We start from the raw sequence: 23,852 nt of genomic DNA, 5'->3' as shown, positions 1-23,852 counted from the left end.
TATAGGAAAAAAGGTGCTTTTTGAAAAGGATTTTGACTCAAGCCACCGTGCTTCGTAGCTACCCTATTACTCTTCAGAGAACCAAAGGCAATCACTTGCAAAGCAAACCTAGAAATTTATGTCTTGAAGAGTGTCCAGGTACTCCCCACTCCTAATAAGAGCAACCACTAGAAGTCTTGGCATAAGTTGCCTAACATCCAAAGCATTTCCAACATTGCTGACAACCAATCCAGCTTTAATGTGATGCAGCAAAAATGAAGCAGTGACCATCTTTTCCACAGCATCTTAGACCATCTACCTTGTTTGTCCTTAAATTTCACTGTTCCTCCCATACCTCCCAAGTTCTTCACATACAGAGTCATCCAACATGTGCTTCATATCCAAGACCGACATAGCAGATCTTTGAACTAACAAAGGTACTTCTCTTAAAGGCTATTATAAGAACTGAAGAAAGAATCTTGATAGACAGACTATAGCGACAGAACCATACGCATAGCTAGAAAAAACTGATACTGTACTTACTGGGTGGTGTGGTGTAAGCTGAAAAAGGTTTGGAGAAAGAATAGCAGGAGCAAAGAATCTCAGGAAAATAAAGCTGCTGACAGCTGTATACCTCACATCTGGGTCACCTATTGAAAAAAAAAAAAAACAAAAAACCCCCCCTCTACTCAGAATTTTGATAATTCTTCCTTAAAAACCTTCTGAAATGATCAGAATGCCTTCAGAGAACTAACTCAAACATGTGCTGGAAATGTACATATTTGTGAGTTACAGGATTAACTGATGATGGAGAATTTGGAGCCAGAGATTGGGTAGCATAAACCAAGGAAATGTCAATGACAGCCTTTTAAAAAGAAGTGAGTTCATGACACAGACTACAAGGAGAACACCATTCCCTTTTCCACCGCACAGGGAATTTCATACAAACATCTGCTATTCCATCTATGCAACTGAAGTATGACAATTAATTTACATAGTTCATGAAAAATTCAGCGCAGAGGCCAACTCTCAGTTACCTAGTTATAGCCCTGAGCACAAGTGCTGTATAGACTCCTAATACATCTATTCCAGTTGGTAGTTACAGAAAAGACTATTTATTTATTTAAACATAAAATAAATAGCAAACAGCACAGTCAATGGCTTTCTGCTTTGTCTCTACTGTGAAGTGAGTGTTTAAAAGCAGAACTTATTACTCTCTCTAAAATTTCCTTATTGTAATCTGTTTCCCTTCATGAAAATATATAGGTTGGTTGTTTTGCTCGGTTCTGGTTTTATATTGCCCGCTCATTCTCATAGAGCCAAAACAACTAGGAGAGACTGGAAGGAATTCTCTCCTGACAGCCAGAAAACTTTTGCAGCACATGGGCATCCTAGGGCAATGAGCTTGCAATACCTCCAACAATTTATAGATAGGCTTTTACTACAGATTGAGGTATGAGTGGAAAATAATTCATCTGGATGGAGTTTGTGGTATAAGCCATTACAAAAACCTGCACATTTGAAAACTGAGCATAATTTGCAAATATTGAAACCATAAATACGTATCATCATAATGCTCTTTTTAAATGCTGTTTCCTTTGAAAGGTGTTTAAGGGAAACTCATACAATCATTGAAAGTCACATTCTTTGTGGAATGCATAATCAAGGAAAAAACAGCATTAATGCACACTCCAAATGGTATTTTGTATAAGATGGTGTTCAAAATCCATCATGGATCATGCAGACTGCTAGACTACACCTACATGTAAAAGCTATCAGTGTTGTAAAAATAAAACAATATAAACTCACCTTGAAAACGTTTGGCAGCTGATTCTCTCAGTGAAAAGAAAATATCGCACATCACTGTAGGGCAGCTTACACCAGATTTTGTAATTACAGTAAAAATGCGATCAACATATTGCCTCAGATTTTCCTGAAAAATGTAATTATAATGACAAAATTGGTATAATTTTCTGCTGTGGAAAGTAGTACTATTCCTGGTTTTATTCATAACGGCATCATTAAAAGATTCTCACTTTCAACATTATATACTTGCAAAACAATCTCACAGTCAATGATTCTCTCTTTGGTAAATGCACATATTCAAGTACAAGAGTAAAAATATTATTCCTATCAAAACCAAACATCAAGTGATATGGCTGTATGGCACATCATTCCTTTTCATAGCACCATTTTATACATCATCAGTAGAGCCAGGGGCTAAAAACTATCCTTGTCCTCAAGGGCAGGGGGACAAGTGATTAACATTTTACAGATATTGTATTTATAGCATAATGTAAAGCCACTGTAAAATAATTATAACCGTTTGTGGTGTTAAGAAAGCTTCTAGTGTATTCTAAGGAATGTAAAATTATTTGCAACATCAAGTGTCTGAGGACCTCAGTTAAACCCAATAACGTAAACAGAGATTGTATCTTCAAAATCTAATGCATACCCTGTTATTTTCCAGGTTTTCACCATCTTTTAATTTCACAGGATCAATCTCACAAGGTTTATGGACCTGGCAGATCTAGGAAAAAAATATAGTGAACAATTACTATATTAGCTTACCTTCAAGTAGAAAAAGTTTCATAAAAAGCATAATCTGTTAGTTTTTTGAGGAAAAAGGCAAAAGCTAATTGTATAAATTGTTTTTTTTTCTTTTGAGAAAACATCAAAGATAAATTAAATGTGATCTTCATTTTTTTCCAAAAAGTAATATTAATTTGTTCTATCCTTTCCTTCAACTGAAATGATCTTTAGACTCTCTCAAGCAAGGTTGTTCAAGAAAAGTCCTATTTTGTCGAAAGTCAGCTTTGAAAGTATATCTATATTCTTCAAAAACTTGACATTTTCTGATGAAACATTGAAATAGCAGCTGAAGAAATTGTCGAATCATTTGAAGGAAGTCTGTGGTCTGAAAGTGTGGCCCAATTACTGCACCAAAATACCCATACCCACCATTCTGGACTGGATAGACAATAAACCATTGTTATAATAAATGCATCACATACACAGTTATCTAAGAATAATTTTACTCCTTTATACTCCCTGGATGAAATATATTACTTACAGCTTCCCAGCAGCTTTCTGCTGTATATATTCTTTATTCATCTAAGTTATTACTTTGTTAATTTCTCAGAAACCATAAATGTTAGATTTTATATAACAGAGTAATTTAGTTAAATAAATGGAAACTTTCCTCTTCCTTTAATACAATCCAACTGTTCCTGAATTGGATGACTCAGCTGTTGCTAAACTAACACACAGGATTTTACCGTAGAAACCTCTTTAACATAGAAGGCTCTTGAGCATTATTCCTACAGTCATCTTAAAACGGGAAGGAATAAACAGTATCTGCTCCCTGTAGGCCTTTTACAGTGACATTTTATCAAATAAACAGTCTAAACTGCTCTTACCTCATCTATAATTGGCTTTAGTGTAACTTGCAGATAATGCATCCCTGCCAGTTTCATTGTCTCGTCAATGCACTTGGAAGTTAATGAGTTTCCTCTGAAAATGGTGTTTGGATCTCTGGAAGTGAACAATTTTCTGTAATTTAGTCTCTTTGTAACAAACTGCTAATATGAAAATAAAAGAAGCGGTGAAAGGTGATGGAAATTTGGGTTTGAATGCACAAGCAAAAACTCCCTTTGACACCAGCCTGCCATTAAACGCAGCCACATAGCATTTAGTGCACTTCCAGGTTATGACAGAAAAGCGGTAGTCACACTAAGTCCAGAGGGACTACAGATTTTCTTTGTATTAGCACAGTGTGCTCGGTGCACCATCCAAACACACAGTAACACGCGGGCTCAAATGAAAGGGGTTTACAATAAAAACAGGGAAAATGCGCCTGTTTTCACGTGCTAGTGAACAGTGTTAATTTGAGTAAGGGAAGAAGGCAGTGATTTCAGTCTCACAACAACACTGGACATTACACATGACCTATTACCTTCTCCTACAAAATAAGTACTTGTAAGCTGGGAGAGAGATGAAAACTCCAGCTCCAATGAATTAACCATCTTTTCTAAGTCACTTACAGCACTGTCCTGTGATAACATTACTAAACACAGTGAAGATCTCAATTCTGCCCTGAGAACTGTGTGGGTAGCTGATGCCATGCAGACTCTCACATTTTTCTTAAGAGCCACTTGCACAGAATTCTTCTTGTTCTAGATATACAGCCACTGTGATTTAGTAAGCTTTAGCTAGCTGCACTATCATGTGTACTTTTTAAAAAATATTACTTGTATTTTGAGAATGCAAGTAATTTCATAATAATTTTGTACCTGCAATTCCTTGTATAGAAATTTATATTAAGCAGATAGGTACATAATCAATGATCTCGTCTACAACCCATATGATCAAAATCTGCGTCTACTGACAGCAGATAAATCTTGCATATGAAGTTATTTGCTTCTTCTTGTACACACGCTGATGTCTTTTCTGTTGTTTATAGCTTACTACAGTTGTACCCATTTGCAAGCAGTGAATAACAGGATGAATTTGGTGGATTCATCATTTTGTTTCATAAAAAGGTAAGCTCACTGTCTGTTACAAATGTCAGAAAGCCCTGAAAACAAACCATCTTTGCTGTTTTATCACAGGAACATGACTGACTAGGGAGCAGCAAATTTCCTCATACTGCAACAGCCAAGCTGTTGCAGCCAATCTGCAGCACAGAAAAAATACACCTACCTACAGGAAGGAAAACACTCTATCCCTCAGACAAGCTGAAACAAGCCAACCCACACAAAGACTTTATTTTGTACTGAGGAAGCTGTTACTTTAGAGTCAGTATCTGTCATTCCCCTTGACTCCCAATTGTCTCTTCTACTGTCAGTCAAGAGCATCACTACATAGGCATGAGGCTTGTGGCAACAAACGGTCTTCAGGACCTGCCTGGTGTGAATACTGGACTTTACACTACTAAACTGTCAGCCCACCAGTAAGTCAAACAAGGGACTTATAAGAAGTGACCAGAAAAAACATTTTGTTTTCTGCTATCCGCTGCCAGATCCAATGCCATCTTTGATCCTCAGCCTTCTAATTGGAAAGATCAGACACACAGCTTGCCTTAAATATTCATGATTAGGAAGAAATTTGCTTTTTGTTTTGAACAAATTCAACAAATGCTTTTACTCAGTACTAGAAGATGATTTATTAGCACACTATAAAGCTGAAACTATTTCATATGAACAGCTGAAGGTAATGTGGGTTTTCACAGTTATCATCAAATAAATTAAGACTGAGAAGAACGCAAATCCCTGCTCTCAGACCTTACAATAGTCTTGCAAGTAGATTTTGCAAAACATGATGGAAATTCCTCCTAAAATTAAACTCATCAGATCTTCAGAGCAGTGAATAAATTTATAAAGAACACTGCCACTCAGCTGAGAACAACAGGAACAACTCCAACATTTTCTTTTGAAATTACTTGTAATTCTAGAAACTGAGTAGATGATCCTAACATTAGCAAATCAGAGTAGGTATGTTTGATAGCAATTTGGTTTTAGGTACTTACTGAGTTCTTTTCACTTCAGCATTTGCAATGGCACTTATGAAAGGCACAATTCTGCCATAGTGTAAGAAAAGCCTGACAAGAGGTATGGCGGCTTCCTGTTTTTCTCTGCAAACTTCACCCAAGATGTGTGCAGCTGATGCTGAAACAGGCTGAACAGTGGAAAGAAATAAAAACTTTGAGAGATCTTTCCAAAACAAGCATCCTTTCTTTCTTTTCCCATTAGCTCCTTAATGCAGAACCCCACACAACAGTTGCAATGGCCAGTTAACCAAACGTGCCTGTACATAACATCGGCGGGTGTTACATTCCAGTTTTTGTTGGCTATAAATTCTGATCGCAAGAGGGCAGCAATTAAAAAACTATCATGGTACAGTCTCTTCCCCTCCCCCATTTTTAATAGCCTTCTTTTCGCTGAACGTCCCTGCTGCCTGGGAAGCAAGTGAAGAAAAAGAACTCTAATCCTTCACAATTTCAAGCCACAGATAGTACATAAGCCTGTTCTTGTCCTAGAAAAATAAAAGCACTGTTACAACTGCCAGAATTATACATAATGGCACACATGGTTCAACCCTCTGACATTTCAGGACTAGTTCTTGGTTTGGGTTTGGGTTTTTTTCATTATGCAAGTAAACCTGGGTTTGGGTTTTTTTCATTATGCAAGTAAACCTGTTCCTCTCTGAAAAAAAGAAAACCAATTGATCAAACTGAAGTTTACTTTGCATTTTTACATGTAAAGTTAGAAAGCCACGGAAAATATGCTGCTGATAAAACCACTGATGTTCTTGGGTGTGCCTTCACCCACCATACTGCATGCAGATAAAGATCTTCTTTGCAAGGAGTGAAAACAAGCACCAGGGATATACAGAGCTTAACAAGGCCCTCAGGTATGAAAAGGAAGAAGCTGAAGTCTCTGGTAATTACACAACTATGGTTCCAGCAAGATAGTGACAAACAGAGACCCCTGTCAGGATGATCTGCAGGTAAACAAGGAGCAGTGCAAGCAAGTTACCTCGACATCTGCAGATTTTAGCAGGAGGTCTCTAAGTGGACTGTAATAGTCTGAGGAAAAAACATGGTCCTCAGTGTAAACGACATTTAACCTTAAGGAACCGAGGTCATCAGGTTTCAATGACTTGTTACCATTATCTCTGGGCTGCAGGAAATACCTGATATGCAAACAGTAAAACAGAAAGTTTGTGCTAAAACACAAGATTATCTCAGGTTATACATGAACATATATAATATGTACAGATACACAGAATATTTATATATATGTATGAAATTCTTGAGAGTTCTGAATCAGACTTTTTAATTAAGTTTGTGAATCTATTTTGCACCAACTGCAACATGGAAAGTTCTGATCATAAAGATTAAACCCCCCACACTAAAACTATGGCACTACTGATGAACTGCAGTAAATAATATCATAAAGCCGAAGTATCAGAACTCCCACATGCAATACAGAGGCAGACTGAAATCTCTAATCACATTATCAAAACTTCGTGTTCTTACATTTGCTAAGATTACTTTGGCTTGCTTACAAAAAAAGATACAAATTAAATCTGTTCAAACTTTATCACATAGCAGCAATTACTCTTAAGTCTTCACAGCAGACATATGTTTCTACTTATTCTCCAAAAGAAAAATGTCAAATACCATGCTTCATAAGAACTAGACTGTCGGAGAAATTTCAAAGGGAGTCTCAGTTCTCCTAGAAACTCGTCTCCAAACTTCAAGTTACTGGCATTCCAAAGATCAACCCTGTAATAAAAACAAATTAACGAATAAAAAAATTAAAAACAAATAATCCCAATCTTGTTTTCAATGTTGTATTTTTTTCCCCCTCGAGCCTATGAGTTAGAAAGTCTCAGAAGTGTACAAGGGTTTCCAAACAGTAGAGACAACCTTACCTTAGATTTCTGGAGCCCTGCAATTCACCTCCATGAAACATTCGTGAAAAAGTATCATCTAGTCTACCTTTCCTTCATCTGTACTGTTTCCACTATCCATATTGACAAAGATTCAGGGGGCTGTTTGGCTATCCCAGATAATGGAAACAGGTAAAAGGGACACCAGGGAAAAAAAGTACAGAGATATTTAAGGACTCTATAGCATCAGCCCCAGTCTAATTCAGGATTACTAGCAGCTAAGTGACAGCTTTACTAAGTTAGGCCTAATGTCTACACACTCCTTCCCAGTGCTCTAGCTCCTGGGAAGATTCACTTTGTCAAGCTTACAAATTTGTTGCACCTAAACTAGTTCTGTACAGATACTCAAAACCTTTGGAGAGTTCTACTACTCCACATATTCTGTGTATTGACTGAAGCCTACACAGTCTTCGGCAGTCAGTTCCTCACATTTGGGAAGTCCTGGTGTATATCTCTAGATGATACTTTCTTGCATTTCAATGTGCTCTTTAACATTAGGATGTAAAACAACTGCACTGAGATTCAAAGTAGAAGTACTAGTGTCTAATCTGGCATTTGTAAATAAATGCTACAATACCCATCTTGAAGCAAGGGTTTCAAACTCCAGTGTAGCTGTTTCTGTACATATTTTAAGGTTTCCTCTGAGAGGCATTTTTATTTTAAAACAAGTTCAGATGAGAATTTTGCAGCTAAGTGTCAGTCTGAATGTGCCTTAAACTTTGGGTGAGAAAAGATACATGGGGAAAAATACAGGTTTTCAAATAATGAAAATTTTTAGAAAAGCAACTTTAATTTGGATAAGGTGCAAAGTGATCCAGTTTATGGACCTATTTACACAACCTTCCTAGTCTCAAGTAAGTCACAATAGGCTTGCAAGGAATGGATGCTGATAGTCCTGCCAAAGGTTTATCCTACCTCATGCAAGTGCAGCAGAAGTCACTTTTAAATCCTCTGAGCCTCATATCTCTCGACAGTGTCTTGTGCATCAAGTTTCACATAGACTAGACATACCATCAGCTCACACTGCATGACTGCTGGGTAAAGTTCTTCAAATTTGATATTTCGACAGTATTTCTGCCGGGCAAGAATTCCCCAAGAGGAAAAAACCTCTTTGAAAATTCAACCTTCTCTCCCCTTTCTCCATATCTGGTTGGTTACTATCTTGCTAATTCAGATAGTTAAAAGCAACTTCAGGAAGAAAGGAATCTTTTGAGTTTATTTACACATAGTCAGACTTACACTTTACCAAGTATTTACAGGTTACCAGTTTCTAGTTTATCCAAATTCTTACAAGATACCCACTAGGAATAACACCTTCAAACATACACAGCCAAAGGGTATTCCCCCACAGCAACTTAAGTTATAAAAAAAAATCAGAGCAAAGAAATCTGTAGAAGAGGAATTAACAGCTCAATGCAGATCTCACACTACACAGTAAGCAAAGCAGGCATGCAAATTCTGAAATTGTTTCGTGCACTTGGAGTACAAAGCACAAGCAGCATTTCAAAAATCATAATACACAGATGTCAGAGTCTAAAAAGACTAATGTTTCCCAAGGTTTTTAAGAGACAAAATTATGGCAAGTGTTATTCTGAAACTGGTCAGACTGTAGTCACAGAAAGAAAGAAACAGGAGAAACAATGAATTCACCAGAACATCTGGTCCCTAAGTGTTGATATGGCCTTCCTGCAACTTCCTACACCCACTCAAAAAGAGAAACTTTCATAGCTTTAGAGAGAAATCATGAGAGTCTAAGTCTCCTCTTTACCCTGTGGAACGGTATTTTTCTCAGAAGAGAAAAAGAAAATAAACCCCCAAACCCATAAATTGTATGATCCATCCAGAGGGCATGGGGGCAATCTAACTCTGACTAAACAGACTGGAGGAAGTGAGCGGGGGTGGAAGGGGAACCTGAGATGGAAACAAAAACATTCTGTCCTATAGGGGACAAAACCTCTGAGCAAAGGGCTTGCCCAACCAAGACTAACACTTTATCTGCTTTTGTCTATTTAAGTGCTTAATCTTTTCCCAAATATTTTGTAAGCCTCCTCATAAACTATTCATCTTTACCACACTGTGATATGTTGGTTTTTAAGGAATGAAAGACTTTTCTGAAGCTCAGCTCCACATAGATTATCATTGCAGACAGTCATTTGTCTAGAAAATATATTTAGTAAAACAACTGTATAATTCTGTTTAGTCCAATAGTACAAAATAAAAACCAACTGAAATATTAAGCAATGTGTAATCACTGTCCACCAATGTCTAGGGTTGCCTTCCAGAGTCACAGAGCTATCAGAAAATCCTAGCTTTCATTTAAAATCAGTGTGTGACTGGCCATCATGATTACAAAGACTAGACTGGGACACCCAAGACACCGTTCAGTTACCCATTCCATCACATTCCCATGGAATATGGGACATGTTACTTCATACCTGCCTGAACCATGCAAAGCTTTGCAGAAAAATAGTCTGGTGCAAGGACTAGGTCATCTGCTGTGCTGCAACATGGATGTCACCAAAGCAGCATGGCACCAAACCCAGGCCTTTGCTTTTTCTCCTATGAATTAGCTGTATGTTGCCCTTAAACCAGCCACCTTTGCACTGCCTGATGCAGATATTTTCAGAGGAACAGAGTACAGATCTTGTCTCTCTCACATGTGAACAGTTTCCCTTTCCTGTCTCACAGAGCCATGGCAAACACAAATCCATTAACGGTCTTGTAGTGCTGTGATACTACACTAACAGGCTACATGAACCAGCAGCTGACCATCAAATTAGAACAGCCGTCATTCATTCACTGATTAATATAAATGCATCTTGCTTGCTGGGAGTAAGTATTGTTCCCCCTTCCTGGTCTCCCCTCCCTTCCTTACAATTGTGCTTCTGAAGGGACGAGGGAATGTTTTAGGAGATAAGCCCTCACCGCCTCTCTAGTGGGAAAACCTGGGGAGGAAGGGGGTGCCACCATTCTCCCTCAACCTTTCTTCCTCCAAATCTTAGTATAAAGGAGAGGAGAATTTCTCACCACCTGATGCAAACAGAGCAGCTTCCAGATCACCAGATGGTCTAAGTCTCCCAGTTTCGATGTATGTGATGGTATGATGCATATGATACCAAGAGGTTTTGCACCTCATATTGTTTCCTCTCCACTCTTTCTATTTACCTGACCCCACAGACACTGTTGACAAGGCCTTTTAAACCAGCAGGTTTTAAAATAGTACCAAGTGGGTGGAAGAGGGTGGGGTGGGGTTTTGTTTTTGATATCAGAGTTGCTTCTTTCCTGTGCAATGGATTTCACATGCATCATATCCAGCCTTGCAAGAAGGGGTTAAAGTCTGGCAGGCAAAAGAGAAGAGAAACTGCCTCTGCTGCACAGAAACTCTGAGATCAGGAGTTTCCCCTCAGGGCAGAAGGACCTTATTGGGTTGCTAAAATTAAGTGATATAGGAAAACACACTCTTTGAGAGCATCAAAGAGCTTCTGAGTTCTCTTGGGAAACTGATGGAGGGAGAAAAGAGGAGCCCAGACATAAAAGGCTGCACTTATTGACAACTGCACATTAGTATACACACAGCGTATATAGGATACCAAAGAAAATAACAAGGATCTCTCCTGCTGCAGAACCATCACACATATTCTGATATGATCTACAGGATGGTGAAGGTAAATGAACATACACATACACTGACGAAGACTCATCTTGATCTGTCAACAGTAAAAGCATGCTTGCCACTTTGAAAACCAAGTCTACTACAAAGTTAAACAAATCTGGAAGACAACTTTATTAGTATAAAGTGCTTTACATTACCTAATCTCCATTTTGTCAACTTCATCAACATCTTCAATATCAAAATGGGATTTCTTGTTGTAGCTACTGGGTCTTGTAACCTAATAAAAAGGAGGAAACTTTTAAAACTTTATCTGATACAAAAGCATTCCATTGTCACCTGTACAAAGCTCTGGAAGATCACAGTTTTTTACTATCAGCAGTGACTTCAGTCCTGATTCTGAAAACATTCATGCATGTGAATAAATATGTTGACTAAACATATTCTTGACTATCCAAAAGTGGTAATTACACAATCATATCCAAGAGTAACTAGATACTCCATATTTTCCTTACAGAGAAAGCACATCTTTAATAGTACTACATTACTTAGGAGTTTACATTGACAAAAGAAAAAAAAATCATGGAAAGGAGTACCGCTTTTATAATCTAACTTGGGAAAAAAAAGGGCAATCAATAATTGGGTTTTAAATACAGCTGCTCAACACATGCCTAAGGCACTCTTCAGAGGGGGAAAAAAACCCCAAAACCACCCTTAAAAACATTTTACAGTGGATCCAATTAAAACTGGGAAGTTCTGTCTGTCCTGATATCCTGAAATTCAATTTACCGTGGTCATACAGATCAATTGTCCAAAAGATGCTAGACTGTGTTATGCATACAAGAATATAGAACCAGGTGCACAGTTCACCAACCATATTTGCAAGACTGATAAACAGCAAAGCACAGGCAGAAAGTAACAGCAAGATAGCTGTTAAGTGTAGAGCATTAGCAAAAAAACCCCAGTTTTGTACAAACATTTCTTAAAATTTGTTTTCTAGCATGATCATAAAAAGACTTTGATGGGTGTACTTTGGTACAGTGTCAGAAACTTGAAAAAAAGGCTACCCCACCCATCTGAAACCACAGCAGAAACCGATCAAATGCAAGTGTGTATGATGTGTGGGTTCAGCTCTTGGTTGCACACAGAAGCTGAACTTTGTTGTAGGTTTGAATACACTTGTGGCTTAATACTTCCCACTAACAAAAACTGGCTTTTATTGTAAACTCAACTTCTTGGGTTTTATATCGTACATCAGATGCAGATTGTACAAACAAGGTAGGCAAAGATATAGCTGCGCAAGTGGAGAGGAATCAGAAAAGAATCTTTAGGACAGGACACTTAACAGAGCCTTTTTTGTGTGTGTAACTGTGAGGCAGGCACCATTTTCAAGGTGATACATAAAAACTAAAAGGTACTAGAGCACTGGAGAGCAAACCCTCTAGACTAATTGAATGAAATGCACCTGTAAGCCAAAGAGCACAGAAGATTTAAATGCAGTCTATGAGTTCAGCAGCTCAGCACAAATTTTCTCACCCTACCCTTGCAACTGTCTTCACTGTGGCTTCAAGAAATTATCCTACATAGCTGCTAATGGTATTTTCCACTACCATTTTGAAGCTAATGGTGTAATTTTTAATAAAGAAGCAAACTTTTAAGTCTTTTATCTGTAACACATGAGTTGTTAAAAAAAGTTATAGCATAGGAGTGACTTATGGAATGTCCCTCTCGAGTAGACACTTTTCTGAGAAGTTTTGCTGGAGTCTGCAAGTACGAGGTCTCTCTGTTGTTCACCTGTATGACTGCTTAGTGCGCAGATTAATACAGCTCAAGAATGGCATTCCTAAAATCAAGTATCAAGTCCATCTATTCGAAGAACTGAACTGGAGATGAGGGAACCCCCAGTCCACAGTGCTGAACTAGCCCTTTCTTCAGGCAAAGCTGGCAAGCCGTTTATCAGTTGCTCATCTTTTTTCAGCACATGTAGGTTTGCAAACAGGTCCCCAACACCACCTTCCTCGGTTTGTAAAAGGGCCATTTTCCTGTAGCTGCATATAGAACTCTGAGGCCCCCCCACTGCACTGCAGCTGGAGCAGTGGTGAAAATGGCTCCTAACCATCAGGTGCAAGTTTCGCTCATAGCACCCCTTAATAAGCCCTTCAATTTCCCAAACCAATGATAAGCTATTTTCCATTTAGAAAATTCAATCTGTGAGACTTTTTAGTTGTAGAAAGGGAAGGACCTTTCCACTGCCTTTTACAGAACAGTTTCTTCCTTGGAGGCAGGGCCAATCACTGTGCTAGCAGACTGCAGGAAAGCTGATGAAGCTGTTTGGAAGCAGTAAGTGAAACTGCTGCCAACAGCGTGAATCCATGCAGCTCCACAGGAATCAGAGCACTCTGTTAGCATGCACCAGCCACAGGTCTGCCCATGCCTCATTAGTGAGTGTATTTCCCACTCATAGCAGTTCTACTGAAGCTTGTTCCTTGGAGACATTTAGCTTGATATGTACTAACTACTCACAAAATGACATAAATCTATGATGGCTCTGTCTGCACTAAGGGTATGTTTATGTTTCAGAGTTCTGGCTGATTCAGACATTTCCCAAGCTCTGCTCTTACCCACACAAAAACCATTTTGCTCTGAGTTGCAGAACAACTGGGGCATGGGCTTTTTGCTTCTGTCGATACTTGCACGCAAGCCAGCTCTCAGCAGAAAGGCAAGCTAAGCAAGCCTGCAGCCTCCTCCACAATTCCAACTGGAAGATGTTTTCTGTTTCTTTCCTTTCTTTCCTAATATGGCACCACCTGCCTGGATCAGTGTTTAAATACCAAACGTTTGCTGTTTGTGCAGCGCATAGAAGGCTGAGGAATCAGACAGGTGAAGTTTTGTGGTTTACAGTCTGAATTCCTGGATTACATTCTCATTAAAAAACTCTTGCTGACAGACTCCTCTGGAATGGCCTATGTTAAGAAGAAGGAAGCCCATTTTAGTTTTACATATAGCATCACCCTTGTGTCACTGACAAAGGCCACAGTTCGAGGCCGAGTGACAGACTGAAATCCCGGGCAGTCCTGAGTAAACACAGAGACATTTCAGTGAAATTTCAGCACTGAGTATCATGGGATCTCTCCCTCACCAACCATGCCCATGCAGCACCTCCACAGAATCTCATGGAGTCAGGCAAGCAAGCACAAAGGCTCACTGCTAAGTTTGCAGGAAAGTTATATCCTAGGAACAGACGTGCTGGGTTAGCAGAGGAAAAATTACCTTAGATAGCTATATCCTGGCAAACCCTCAGGGCTTCTACCCTTTGGACAGTGAGAAAGTGCTCCTGCCAATAAAGAACTGGATGTATCTTTTCCTCAAATCCAAATCCATTACATCAACGAGAGCACATTTCTGCTGCTATGACAGACTTCAGATTAGTCAGTACAACTGTCAGCTACGGGTTTATAGAAGGAGCGGGAAGACAGCAATAAGACCCTCACACTGGCACTGCCAAGAATGGTACACGTACTTCAGATCTGCACAGTTCAACAGCACTTGTAGGCCTCCTCTCTCCCCAGCTCTCCTTCCTGATGTGGCTGTCTATGCTGCTGAACTGATTCAAGAAACCACATCCCTAGGTGTCACCCATATGCCAGCAACAATTTCTAATGCAAATGTGACCTGAATGATGCAAGCCATATGGGCAAGAAAGGGCTTTTCAATGATATGCCAACTGCATTACATTACTCTGATTTTTCATCAACTTTGTTATGCCAGATATGTTCTTGAGGTGTCTACTGAAATAGAACAGTTAAGTGTAGACCGGGACTAAGATGTCCAAGAGCAAAAGAAAAGAGAAAGATACACATACTTTAGAAGACATAATGAAAAGTTTCAGAAGGTATCCAAATCATAAACACATGCAGATGTATGTATGGGCACACCACAATTACAGCTACTCGTGCCAGAAAGAACCAAAATGAGCACTTTCATAAAAGTTATACTTTGTCTTAACTGGACTTGTTGAAAATGCTCAGTATTAAATAAAGCTGTAGAGGTTTCACCCACTTGGAGGAAAGGCACTGGTATTGCAGCAGACTGGTAGACATCCAGAACATCCAGTTTAAGTGTATTTTTCCTCTTGAGTTTTCAGTATTCCTAGGCAATAACCTTCCCATTGACTAGGAAGGACAGGGTGGAGGGAGCAGCTATAAAAACACAGGCTAAACCCCCCCCCCCCCCCTTTTTTTTTTTGTTGTTGGTTTAAATCCCACTTGTAACTGTCCCTTTCCAAAACTCTTCTGGTGTGAGTCACGATGGAGTGTGAAGCCTGCTGCTCAGAAGTGCCCACCTTGAAGCTTTTCCTACAGAGCACCTGCGCTGAAGCAATATACTGCTCCCTCAGCAGATGGCTGGTCTCATCCCGGGTACTTCTTTCCCCTGCACCATGCTTTGAAACAGTCTTCAAAGAAGACAGCTGGCACAACATGGACCAGGATGCTGTGCCAACTATCTACAGTATAGTATTTCAGCTTATCACCCGTTCCTTTGAAATACCAACCTCAAAATAAAACACTTCATCAAAATGTGGATTGTTGGTCTTCTTTTTAACTTTAGTCTTTTTGGCTTCTGATCTGAATTAAGGAAAGGGAAAAAAAAAAGGGTAAGAAACAACATTAACAGAAGTGTGATCCTAGAACAGAGCCACTGAGGAACAGACAGTCCCACTTGACTTATCTGATAAAACTGGAATGCCATGTGGCTCCAGCACAGCAAGGCATACACACTTGCACACATTTAAGAGAGGGATTCACTACATGCCTATTTCTCTAAAGTGGCAGTAATCACAGTTATCCTCTCAAACACAAGTCCTCGAACCATGATTCTGTCACTCGCTTGATCCAGTAGAACCTTTTATCTGTACAAAGCAACTGGCAAGAATGGGGCTCTGAGCAGCAACATTTCTGGGATGGTCTCAGTCTTGACATGACTCAAAAATTCCTCATATCCTAAAAGCACAGGAGACAGGAAGACTGACTTAGCTATTTCTGTGGTTTTTATTTTATAATCTTGGGCTGAGGAATCAATGAATGCTTTTCAGTGGTGTTAAATAATCAAGAAAACCAGAATGATTTCCTCAGTAAGAATATTTTTATTGCTATTTGACTACCCTGCAGCCCCAACAGCACTTAGTTAATATTATGTTGTTGAATTATTATGAGCAGCACTGAGCAGAAGTTTCTGCCGCTCTGTAGGAACAGGACATGGAAGACCTCCTTCAAACCACTCACTAGGCAACAGGCCTGACCAAGTTCAGCACTGCCCATTCATCCCCAATAGGCAGTGCCATTCGCCTGCGCCTGTATTTTAGAATGCAGACATCTAACTGCTTGGTACTGGGCTAGAGCCAGCCAACACATTTCTCACAGGCCAGCCAACAGCTGTTTGATGATTGCCAAATGTTATGAACCTATGCTTGATTTGTTCTCGTTACCTACAAGTGAAAAGCTCTCTGTTGTCCTGTGTCACCAATCTTCCCCTACAGCTCTGCAGGCATAGATAAAACACAGATGGAGAGGCACATCAGCCACGTGGAAAACTGACCTACTAATCATTTCATCCCAGAATCTATCCCTCATTTCTCATGCAGCAAAGCTGCTTACATAGCTTGCAACTGCTTATATTAACCGAACAACTCTATGTATTCTTTTACAGAGGTCAAGTAAAGCTGGGTCTAATTCCCAGTGCTGCTACAGGCTTCCTGTGTGACTTGAATGGGCCAGTCCACCAGCATACAATGTTTTCCCACTAAGGGTTAGTCAAATAATACAGGCATCTAAACAGTTTTGGTCAGGAAGTCTGATGGCTCTGTAAGTACAAATCACACAATAAACAGCAGCACATGTGTTGAAAATTTTATGCTTGGCATTGCATAAATGCAGCAAAATATAGCAGCTTTCCTACTCTAAAAGGAGAAGCATTGAAAAATTCAGAGGGGAGAATGATATACAGATTAAGAATATCCCACTATTCCTAGGAGGAGCTGAGAGATAAGAGACACTAATCGCCTCCAGGACGAAGGACATATTGCCTATCCCATCTCATCAGTCACACTTGCCAATCAACCTCTTTACCGATAAAGCCATCTGGGAGGGGAGTGGGAAGCAGGATGTAGAGCGGAAGGTGATTAAGGCAAGCACATTTATTGGGCAATTACAAAGCAGTGGATGGGAATAAGCTGCATGCTGCTTGCTGGAGATAGGAGGCAAGCCTTCTCCCCTCACCAAAAACCAGATAGGAATATGATGAGGCTATGCTCCTTATTCTGAAGGGAAATACGTTATCAGTTGTAATGTATTATCCAGACTGGGGGACTGAGGGAAGCAGACAAAGGTAAGTTTGGACATTCAAGGATACAAGAGTTAGTCAAAAAAGATATTATAGTTTCAGAAATAGCCATCTGAAACAAGTTACAGGCCTAAAACACCAAAATGTACAATTCAAATACATAGTTCATTAATGGAGATAGGGCATAACACACTTAGACCAGTCTTAAAGACTCCTCCTACATGCAAGATAAGTATTTGTCAAGTATATAACTTATTTAGAGTATTTTCGATAAATTGTTGTAAAACATCTTATTTATAGTGCTTTCAATAAAATGTTGTAAAACATTATGAATAACCCATGCTACCAAATCTGATTCTTAGAGGTCACAGCAGGACTGTTTTGATTCTAACGTGGCACAGACATAAAGAGGAGTCTAGATAAGCAGAAACAAAATAGTGACATCCAGCTGCACGGGAAATTTTTATAAGAGAGCAGGAAAAATTAAATCCAAATTTAAACTAAAGAGTATTATGCAGAATCTCATTACTAAAACCTCATTCCGAATTTTATCCATGCTATTACGTCCACATACATCAAATGATAGGACTGAGCCACCTAGGGCTTTTGACATACACATTAATTTGCCACACCTTGTAAGTGAAAAGACTCTAAATATTCACATAGAAACGTGCATACTCTGCAAGATGTTGATGTATTCAGCTTACTCTTCTGCCCCTGCCCAAAATTAGGCAATAAATTTGCTCAAAAACTGGCCTCCAACTGTGAGGTAAGAAGATGCACAAATTAAGCCTAACCACAAATTACATACTCCAGGATATTCAAATAATTCAGGGATTATTCAGACTTTACATAAAATCAAAACTGAAACAAGACTCTAATTATTTACTCTAGTATAATTCAGTAGTTCATACATGCACACACCAACACTTAACATATTCTAGTGGTGTCTAAATACTCCCATCTGTCCATCTGAGAATGCAGATTTCTAATAGACAAAGGAAACATAAACCACCCCTATAAAATGCAAGTTCGTGTACGTGCAATACTTGCCTGGAAGGTCCTGCTAAGGTAACAGTGGCATAGGGATCACATTGCCCATTCACAATGGGCAGCCCTTGGCACTCTAAAACTCTAGAAAAGAAGAAAATGCAGACAAACAAATCAGTGAAATGGGAAGAGACTGGAGTGAAAATAAAAGCAATTCATTTTCATCCTGTTCTCTTTTCATAATACTTTACTCTAGGAAATTGAAATGTCATTAAGCACAAGCCTTTAATTTATAACTAAACTTGAAAACACATTTTGGTCTTAAATACTAACTTTAACAGGGTCAAAAATATTGTTAAATTACAGAGAAACCTTAACCCAAAGGATTCTCATTATGCAAGTAAAACAAGGTTCATGAAATAAAAGTCTGTTGTCAAGATGGGAGCTGTCAGCACTTTAAAATTCTGTAACAACTTATTCACCCCCCCACTCCCCCCACCCCACCCCCCGAATTTACTTCTGTAACAAAAGATTAAAAGAACCCACACAGACAGATCCCAGCAGTAGTCAAGTCATTTCTCAGAATCACATTCATCAAGGTCTAGGTGCTTTTGACAAAATTTGGCATGGGCTTATTTGCAAAGGTGAGTAAGACAGCATGACACAAACATCTTTCTCCATAAAACTTTTAAACAGCAAAACTGGAGAAGTCAAAGAGACACTGAAGGGACAAAATGTAACAAATTGGGGTTTGCTGCAAGACATGGTAAGAAATCTGCACTTTCGCACTCTCATTTCAATATCTCTTTGGCAAAAAAGAAAAAAACAAACACCACAACCCCAAAATCAGTGAAAAAATGTTTCATTTAAAACCTGAGGAATGCAGCACCAACTGGAAACAAAGGCAGACAAGCCAGTTGCCAGAACTCTCCCTCCTGAAACAAGTTAGGCTTCCAACAGGTAAACTTGTTGGACTGATGTATGTTCACAATACTAATTGGAAAATTTCAGTGAAGACAAACTCTAAAGCTCTTTGGACAGGTGAGTAGTACTATACTTGCAGAGTGAAGTATCTTGAAAACTTCTGGGTGCTATAAAATCAGCAAGAAAAGTAATATCCATTTTACTGCTTTCAGTGACAGCAACTTTGATACAAAAAAAACCCAAAAACCCTTAAAAAAAAATCAATAAAGAAAAATTCAGTTAACAGATAGCACTCCACAATTTTATCCACAAAGCAAGTTATTTGAAAACATATGATGTGGACTTCAAATACAGTTTAACTACAGACCTATTACTTACTCTGCATGAAGGCAGAAAAAAAATCTAATAATCTGCACCAATACAGGAATTGGTTTTGTACCGGATGAGGTACTAGATAGGTTCACACAGTCCTAGAAGTACACAAAGATTGAAGATCATTCTAAGGGGGCACACAAAGGCAGCTGAAGTGATACATTACATTCGTAGCTGGATTCTCACACCTATGATTCTGCAGAATAAAGGCCAAGTAATTGGCTTCATACAGACAGCCCCCAATAATGCACTCACTCACAAGCTTCTCATTTGCATAGCCCCTAGAAGCATCCCATTATTAACCTAGGTAACTCTTCTCCTCATTGCTGATTCACTAATGCTAATGCAAGAGAGAATTATGTTCTGTATTCTGGATACTCATGTGAAATCCGAGATCAAAACAATTTAAAAAGTTAGTAAAAACTTGGATTGCACAGGCACTGTGCTGCTTTTATATCTGGACTTCTGTTATTTCACTACAAGTTCACCTTCCACACAGACAGACTTTAGAAGCCTCCCAGATGCCTAGTTTAGCAGGTATCTGATATTGCAGAGTGCTACCATACAAACAGCAAAATTCAAGCCACAAATTCTATCCCAGCACCAGCTGGAAATGGAAGGTACAAGCACTTCAGTAACCGTCAATATCAAGCAACTCATAGTATATGTGATTTGGTTGTCTAAATGCATGCATCCAGTGCCATTTTAGATGACTTAACAGTTTCTTTCCAGGTCCCTTGCTGCTGACTCAAGAAAGGCTGGAGGTATCCATGGGACACACATATTTGACAGTTCCACACCTCTAAGAGGCCTCATAAATAGACTAGATACCTGTTTTCAAGCAATGAAGTCATACTCCAAATTCACACAGCCTACCTTACAGAGAAGGCGTAGAATAGGGTTTTTTGCACGTATTCAAAATTGCAATGAAAATACTAGGTTTTAAATTTAAAAACAGCAGATGTGAATAGATAGAACACTTATGGGGAACTTTACATTGTAGCCTTCTGGCAGAATAGCTAGAAGGGCAGGAGGAAAAACCTCTAATTACCAGCAGAAAGCCTTTATGAAGAGGCAGCTCCAGAACGGTTTTCTTTCGAGTAAAGAATGGACCACTTTCCATCTAGTTGTCTTAACACAAATATGACTACATTCGCAGCAGAAACACTTTGCCAGTGAGCTACAGCATGACTGCTGGTAATTCTTCTAGGACAGCAGATATGGATTGAACACATTCCTCTTTGAACAGAACAGTTGTAAACCAAGTGTCAATCTCAACCCCCCCACCCCTTCTACTGCTTCCTCAAGGCAGCCAGTAAATTCCTTAATATGCAATAGTAACTCAATGGCTTGATAGCAGTCAGCCAATTTTCTACTGTTGATGGATGGCTTCTAAACCAGCTCTCACCCATACAGGAAGAAATATGTGAAATTTAAACACAGAGAAAGCATGTTCAGAGAACTTATGATTTGTTTTAATAAAAGCAGTCCTTTCAAGAATATGCAGATGATAGAAAGTGAGCCCAGACAGCACGATCTACACTTGCGAACATGCAGAGTTTATAAATCACTACACAATAAAATCACAGGTGAATCTGAATGACGAAAAGTGTGATGTTATCCACACAAAAAAATATGTATATCCTGACTATACACATATACAGTGATAGGATCTATTCAAGAATATTTTTTTATGCTTTTTGTGGATAGCCCTCTGTCATTATCACATCAAACATCAGCAGTTGTTAAAAAGACAGTATAATTAGCTGGTTGGAGAGAATACAGCAAAGTAAATAACTGGACACTTGCATCTTGAATTGTGCATGCTCTACAAAACATACAGAGAACAACAGGAAAACTTCTAATTGCTCATGACTCTCCCAGGCTTGTACTCTCCAGCTTGAAAAACAGAAGTTATCCATTCATGAACAGCTTACAAAATCATGAATGGTGTCAAGAACATTTCCTCACAAAATAAGAATTAAGGGGCACATAATGAAATTACCAGGCAGCGAGTTTAAAATAAACAAAAGGAAGTACTTTTTCCACACAATGCGTAATGAAATTGCAAAACTTATTGTCATGGGATGTCATGAGGGCCAAAAGAATACATGGATTCAAACCAGGACTACACAAACTCATAGAGTTTAGGTCTGTAGGCAGCTATTAAAGCTTAATGGTCCAGAAGCCTCCTCCAGCTCAGGAAAGCCCAAACTGCTGATCGAGAAGGGTGTGACACTGGAGCAATCATACCATATTTGAAAGTATCACCAGCAAATATCAGAAACACTACTAGGCTAGACTAGAGGGGCATTTAACACAGTAGGGTAGTTTTTATGTTCTCTGGGGAAAAAAACAAACCAAACCAAACAAAGAACCAAAATACACAGATGTTCTCACACAGTCATGGTGACTTCAGAGTAAGACATTTCTTTGTGTGCAGTTGGAATAAGAAAAGCAAGAACAACCTTGAAAGAAACAAAATGTGGGAAAACAGGAAACAGATGCTGACATAAACTGTATCCCAAGCCTTCCAGGTAATTTAAAAGTGGATATTGTTTAAGGATGTTGGAGAAAGCAGGCAAAAGACTGAAGACTTAGGATTTTGAGGAAGGAAGGCTATGTCTGGAGAGAGGCTCATTCTGGTTCTTGTATCTTACTAAGCATTGTGGGGAGAGACAAAAAAATTCAACAAAGCACAGGTCTGGTTGACTCATGTTAGTATACCCTCATTAGCTGCAGGAAACTGTAATCCTAGAGCTGCTTTCGTTACGGCCATTTTCTTCAATCATGGGAAAGTTGTTAGGTAAATTAACATTCCTAATCTCCCAATCTGGTACCAAAATACTGTCTTTAATTGGCAAGCAGGAAAAGAACTACAACAAAATGACAGCTCCTCAGAGATAATAATAAAATGGAGCCTCAATTCTGCCACATGGGTATCACGTTAAGACTGACAATTCATATCTAGATTAGATGAAAAAACATACAAAAGTAAAGGGGAGGGGGGAGCATGCTGGGAAGAAGCAAATAAATCTAGTAAAAATGAAATGCCTTTGCTCTAATCATCTGCAGAATCAATTTAACATACATGTAGTAGGATAATGAAAAAAATCCCAGGCAATCAAGATTATTCAAGAATTACAAATCAACTCATCAGGCCCCAGAGGAAAAACGTCTGGTGGCTGCTAGAACCTCTTCTGTCCAACTGGTAGTTTCTGATCATTAGCTGTCTCGCGCCCAGCTGGGACAGGGCGAGCCATCCCTCACAGCTACCCTGGCTGGGCTGGGCTAAGGTTAGTGCTGGGTCATATGGGAAAACTCTCAATGCAGCTGCCTCACTATATTTTGCTTGTGGTTTCAAGGAACAAGACATTTCAGTTTTCAATGTGGTTCGTGACCAAACCTTCACAAGAGTAAATAAGCTATGGAAAATTCCCAGAGGGCAAATGAAAACCTCAAACCCAAACACACCATGAGCATGCCCTCTTGTCTTCAAATTGCATGATTACAGAAGTTGAGAGGGAGGCAGGAGGAAAAGGTTTTGAAAAAAGATATGTCAACAAAGACTAAGCAGCTCACATCTGTCAGTACAGCCATTCCCTCTGCCTCTGGGTTGCCAACCAAGAGCTGTTGGCTGAGACAGCCTCTACACAATCATACTCAAAACCAGGCTTAATGCAGGCAAGCAACATCAGGCTGATCCAAGCCTGTGGGCGTTCCACACCCCTTCCCTGGAATCACAAAAATTTTTTTTAAATTATATGTTTTCTGATAAGTTTGAGATGCACATGTGTTATCAGCATCCTTGTGCACCAGAACAGACAACCAATGCAAAACCAGACAGAGATAAGAATCCAGAAGAAACATAGCCATTCTTAAAACACATATCTGTATTTACTGTTCTTCCAGACTAAATCACTTCCAGTGTACCTAGTCAGGTTCAGTTCTTCCCCCAATTTCCCCCCCCCAACAGCACACTGTTCCCATTCCCTCTTCTCAAATTAGACTGTTTTCTCACTTTAATTCCTCAACAGAAAATAAGGGGGTTTTTTTCTACACAATCTTGCTTTCTATCACTGTATATAGTCCATGCATTTTTAATTGCTTTCACATACATACTGGGTTCCTGGGATCAATCTTAATGTTTGGCAATCTTACTGATATATCTTATTAATCTTCT

At 39.1% G+C, this 23,852-nt stretch overlaps 1 protein-coding gene across 3 annotated transcripts in view; it reads right to left on the bottom strand.

Moving 5' to 3' along the window:
* The window catches only part of RASA3 (RAS p21 protein activator 3), a 136,520-nt gene that overhangs the window by 15,680 nt on the left and 96,988 nt on the right, over positions 1 to 23,852 (bottom strand). For all 3 annotated transcript variants that reach the window (XM_074909778.1, XM_074909787.1, XM_074909796.1), the window contains exons 6-15: positions 18,437 to 18,517; positions 15,597 to 15,669; positions 11,245 to 11,324; positions 7,163 to 7,267; positions 6,516 to 6,672; positions 5,507 to 5,655; positions 3,399 to 3,513; positions 2,435 to 2,509; positions 1,789 to 1,912; positions 523 to 629 (exon numbers count right to left, since the gene is read on the bottom strand). In XM_074909778.1, coding sequence (XP_074765879.1) covers positions 523 to 629; positions 1,789 to 1,912; positions 2,435 to 2,509; positions 3,399 to 3,513; positions 5,507 to 5,655; positions 6,516 to 6,672; positions 7,163 to 7,267; positions 11,245 to 11,324; positions 15,597 to 15,669; positions 18,437 to 18,517 — 1,066 coding nt within the window. The remainder of the gene's footprint in view (positions 1 to 522; positions 630 to 1,788; positions 1,913 to 2,434; positions 2,510 to 3,398; positions 3,514 to 5,506; positions 5,656 to 6,515; positions 6,673 to 7,162; positions 7,268 to 11,244; positions 11,325 to 15,596; positions 15,670 to 18,436; positions 18,518 to 23,852) is intronic.

Source organism: Athene noctua, chromosome 1, assembly GCF_965140245.1.
Source record: "Athene noctua chromosome 1, bAthNoc1.hap1.1, whole genome shotgun sequence".
Taxonomy (NCBI): domain Eukaryota; kingdom Metazoa; phylum Chordata; class Aves; order Strigiformes; family Strigidae; genus Athene; species Athene noctua.
The sequence above is the reverse complement of the archived record's forward strand: the minus strand, read 5'-3'. Positions and strand labels throughout refer to the sequence as shown.